The sequence below is a fragment of the Atta cephalotes genome, assembly GCF_000143395.1.
Source record: "Atta cephalotes unplaced genomic scaffold scaffold00019, whole genome shotgun sequence".
Classification (NCBI taxonomy): Eukaryota; Metazoa; Arthropoda; class Insecta; order Hymenoptera; family Formicidae; genus Atta; species Atta cephalotes.
The window spans coordinates 3,491,598-3,496,169 of NW_012130083.1; the positions used below are offsets into that span (position 1 = coordinate 3,491,598).

At 35.8% G+C, this 4,572-nt stretch overlaps 1 protein-coding gene across 1 annotated transcript; it reads left to right on the plus strand.

The window, feature by feature from the left end:
• Window positions 1-1,374: 1,374 nt before the first annotated feature.
• On the plus strand, window positions 1,375-2,729 carry LOC105619060 (F-actin-capping protein subunit beta). The gene is made up of 3 exons (XM_012200589.1): window positions 1,375-1,574; window positions 2,016-2,388; window positions 2,496-2,729. Exons 1-3 carry the CDS (start codon window positions 1,375-1,377, stop codon window positions 2,727-2,729), a joined length of 807 nt encoding a protein of 268 aa, XP_012055979.1.
• The last annotated feature ends 1,843 nt before the right edge of the window (window positions 2,730-4,572 follow it).

Genomic DNA, 4,572 nt, shown 5'->3' on the forward strand with positions numbered 1-4,572 from the left:
ACACACACACACACACACACACACACACACACACACACACACACACACACACACACACACACACACACACACACACACACACACACACACACACACAACACACACACACACACACACACACACACACACACACGATTTTGCCGTGCACAGTCCTCGCTTTAAGTATCGGAGCTTGGCTGAAGTGATTCAATAAATAAGATAAATAACAAAGAGCACAGAACGAGAAACGCATCTCTGGAATTCTGGAATTAAGCAAAGAAAAAGAAGGGGAAAAAATCAAAGAAAATTATGTATGTCTGTGATAGAGGTTCTCAATTCATGATTCCAGTAAAAAAAATTAGATTTTTTAAAATTGTGTCTGAGCGGAGTGAATGTGGACGCAAAGAGTAAAGGTTTATCCACACGAATATACAAAAGAAAATAATAACAAAAAACACAAAACGAGAAGCGCGTCTCTGGAGTTAGAAGAAGGTGAAGAAGGATAAAATCGAAGAAAATTGTCTGTGTTAAAGAGGTATCCACTTCATAATTGTGATAAGAAAATAAATTTTTTTAGAGTTGAGTGAAGTATAACGTATAAAGGCCTGTTCACGTGATGTAGAAAAGAAGTCCAAAAGTCGTGCGATGATAAACTTTTTTCTTTTGACTTTTAAGTTGCAGCATATGGTGGGTAAAACGCACGAAATTATTTTTTATTTAAACTGATAAGGAACTCCATGAGATCGTATTAAGAAGAAAATCTTGATGGGAATTTCTCGTCCAAAGTTTCTCATGTTCTCCACCAGCCAATCCGTTCTCGCGACAACGTCGTCTTTAAAGTCCATTATAATGCCTGCAAAACGTTCAGTTTGGCTAGCCTGCGACGCGAACAGTTAACCTCGCTCCTTTCGGAGGCCAGCGACGAGCGCGACAAGCCAATCGCTGCTTGTACCACGACACACCCTTTCAATGTTCGTCTCGTTTATTTTTGAGACAATCCTAGCGAGGTAGTGGCTAATAAAAAATACGTTTTACGTTTATCTCATTGTCGACATCGGCCAATAAGATTTTGATGTTCGTCGGCCTATAACCAATTTAAATTGCGACAGTATGGTAAGACATTCAGCCTTTATGTTTCGTCCATCGTTTACCGTCACGTCTGACGCGTGCACCTGTAAATAAATAATCCCAGGAATTGTCCACACACACTGAAAAAGTAATCTCGTTCTCCCTGTCGTCGAAGACGTCCTCTACTCGCGCTCAGAATCATATTTTTTGAAAGAAAAATAGAAGACGATTAACAGAGTTGTAAATAATCTGAATCGTATATTCTCCTATAACTGTACATATTCCTATTTTTTTTATTACATGTATATGTTTTAGACAGAGCAGCAAATGGACTGTGCGTTAGACCTGATGCGGAGATTACCTCCGCAACAAATTGAAAAAAACCTCAGCGACCTGATCGACTTGGTTCCTTCGCTATGCGAGGATCTACTGTCCTCTGTAGACCAACCGTTAAAGATTGCCAAGGATAAGGAGTCTGGCAAGGACTATCTATTGTGCGACTACAATAGAGACGGAGATTCATATAGGTATCATCAAAGTGGACACTTATGGGCCAATTTTAAGCAGAATTTTAAAGTTCGTAACTTCTTCTCATATGACTTGTAAAAACTTACACTGGAATGTTTATATTATGCAATATTTTTACTGTTAACTTCTTACAAGCTATAAAATTTAAAAGAAATCATAAATGTTTACAAATGATTATATATCTTATACATAGAATTATAATTTCAGTTCTTACAAGTTCTTATGAAAATAAATTACAAGCCTTATGATTTTGCTTAGAATGATATTTCATCTTTTTAAGCATGTCGATTGGCTGTAAGAGGAATCTCTCTATCCTGCAGTTAATCAACAGGTTTGAAAAATTTTGACACATGAAATATTAGGTTTAGAATTAATTAGATTGTTTTGATGGTAAGAGAAAAGAAGATAATCTGTCACTATATAAACATAATGTTTTACAGATCTCCTTGGAGCAATACCTACGATCCACCGCTAGAGGATGGCTCGATGCCTTCTGAGCGATTGAGGAAACTGGAAATAGATGCTAACCATGCCTTTGATCAGTATCGAGAGCTCTATTTCGAAGGTGGGGTCTCGTCGGTGTACTTGTGGGACTTGGATCATGGTTTTGCAGCAGTAATTCTCATCAAGAAGGCTGGCGATGGTTCTAAAAAGATCAAAGGATGTTGGGACTCGATACATGTAGTAGAAGTACAAGAGAAATCAACTGGTCGTACTGCGCACTATAAACTCACATCAACAGCCATGCTGTGGCTGCAGACTAACAAACATGGCTCTGGTACAATGAATTTGGGTGGCAGTTTGACGCGTCAGGTAAATACAGCACTTATATCAAACTTTGAGCTCCACTTTTGTTGACTCATTAAAAATGCTTGTACCTCAATAGATAATTTACAAAAAATTTATGCTTACAATTGTAGGTAGAACAAGACGCTCAGATCAGCGAAACATCTCCTCATATCGCGAACATCGGCAGAATGGTGGAAGACATGGAGAATAAAATTCGTAATACGTTAAATGAGATCTACTTCGGCAAAACGAAAGATATTGTGAATGGGCTGCGGTCGGTGCAATCTTTGGCTGATCAAAGACAGCAGGCCGCGCTCAGGCAAGATCTCGCAGCAGCGCTGCAGAGGCGAAATGCCAACAATTGATCTTGTGAAGAGCCGGAAAGTTTCGATTACAATTACGAATAGATTTTATGGTATTTTTGGATCCTTTCATCTTGCTTGGGATCTTTCGATTTTCATAGGCGTCTTTATTTTTAGAATCCGTGAAACTTCGGATTTTTGAAAAGTTCTGAAATTTTTGCGGCGATCTTCGAGTTCTTTATCCGATAAGTCTTAAGATCTTGTTAGACTCTTGGGAATTTTAAATGCTACGACTTGGGCCTTTTCCAGGTCAAATCGTATCTATAGAACTCGTAAAATTCTTCGAATCATTGTCTACATTATCGAAAATGATACCTATTACTGTACTTTGTTGCCCTAAAGAGATATGAATCAATCATGAACGCGTTGATTAAACCTAAACAGTATGAAATACTTTGTTTAATTTAGAATGAAATAGAGTTTATTGTAAATATGCGGGAAAGGTGCAACGCGTTTTAGAACGGTAAATTAGATAAACAATGTAAAATGCAAAAGAGAGTGAATTATAATATAGTTAACGCTTACTATGTAAAAGTTCAAAAAAAAAATACATTTAGCAATTCTCTCTTTTGATTTGTATTAAGTTTGACAAATGATAATTGCAAAACGATAATAAATTCATAACATTTTTGTAATGTTTGGAAAGTATTGATATTCCGCTTATACTGTTTAGGGTTAAATTTAAAAGTGCGTAACTTAGCGCTGAAAATAATATAAAACGGTTTGCATAACGTTGAAAAAGAAGTATGTCATATTGCATTGTAAAGATTTGTCCTCGCAAATGGAAACTTTTTGAAAATTGTGCATATAGAAATTGTAAATTTTCATTTATATCAAAATTATTTAGATTCGAGGAAGTGGCAAAACTCAAAATTTGTGTAATATTTGGAATTTGTTGAAGAATAATCCTACCTATGTTATATTTAATATTAAATCTGAGACATAGAGCTAATCCTCTCTGAAGGACAGATATAAAACGATTTATTTACGTAAAAGTTCAAAAGGAGCGGTTGCATTTTGCATTTGTTAATAATGAATCCATATATAATGCGCAAATAAAAGTTTTCAAATTAAACTTTATTTGTTTGTATTAAATTTCACGAGTACAAAAATCTGCTGGTACCATAGATCCTTGAAATCTGCAGAAATCCTCAATATCATGGATTCTTATTATCGGAGCTTTTCTTAAACATATTCCGTATACATATTCCGGTGTGTTCTAATATGTATGGATCTTTGATACTACAGATCCTTGGACTGACATACAAGTTATCAAGATCTCAAAGATTGCCAGTACCACGAATCTTGCATCTTGAAAGCGAACAATTCTTATTCTTCTCTTATCCTCGTCCTCTGAACTCCTGATTCTTGGTACGTGACATGGATATCGAAGACTCTTGGTACTATAAATCGTTGAACCCTTGTAAACGGCTGCGCAATCATACATATTGAGAACCTCGCATATTCTATATGATCCATGAGCGCATTAGATTATTTCTTGTAATGGAGACGCAAAAAAAACTGCGTAGAATTCGTAAGTACATAAATGAAAAGAAAAGCATTTTTTTTTATGTTAGTGCCTTCTTTTTTACACTTGATTTACACCACCGATATTATTACCCATAACTTAATTCTTCTGTAATTAGACTATCATAAGAATTAACTTAATAACGTAATTTAACATTTTTTTGTTGCAAATACCGAATGATGGCAGTGTGCGGGCGAGTCAGTCTAAGAAAGGACTAAAAAAGACATCACCGTATCGCTCCTGTGAATATTTTCTTCCAGTATTTCTATACTATTATTTTTTTCATATGTATATTGATACCTTCTCTCTCTCTCTCTC

Coding starts and splice junctions, on each gene's coding strand:
- LOC105619060 (XM_012200589.1), top strand. CDS start 1,375: ATGGACTGTGCGTTAGACCTGATGCGGAGATTACCTCCGCAACAAATT. Junction 1,575..2,015: donor AGAGACGGAGATTCATATAG/GTATCATCAAAG, acceptor AATGTTTTACAG/ATCTCCTTGGAGCAATACCT. Junction 2,389..2,495: donor GTGGCAGTTTGACGCGTCAG/GTAAATACAGCA, acceptor TTACAATTGTAG/GTAGAACAAGACGCTCAGAT.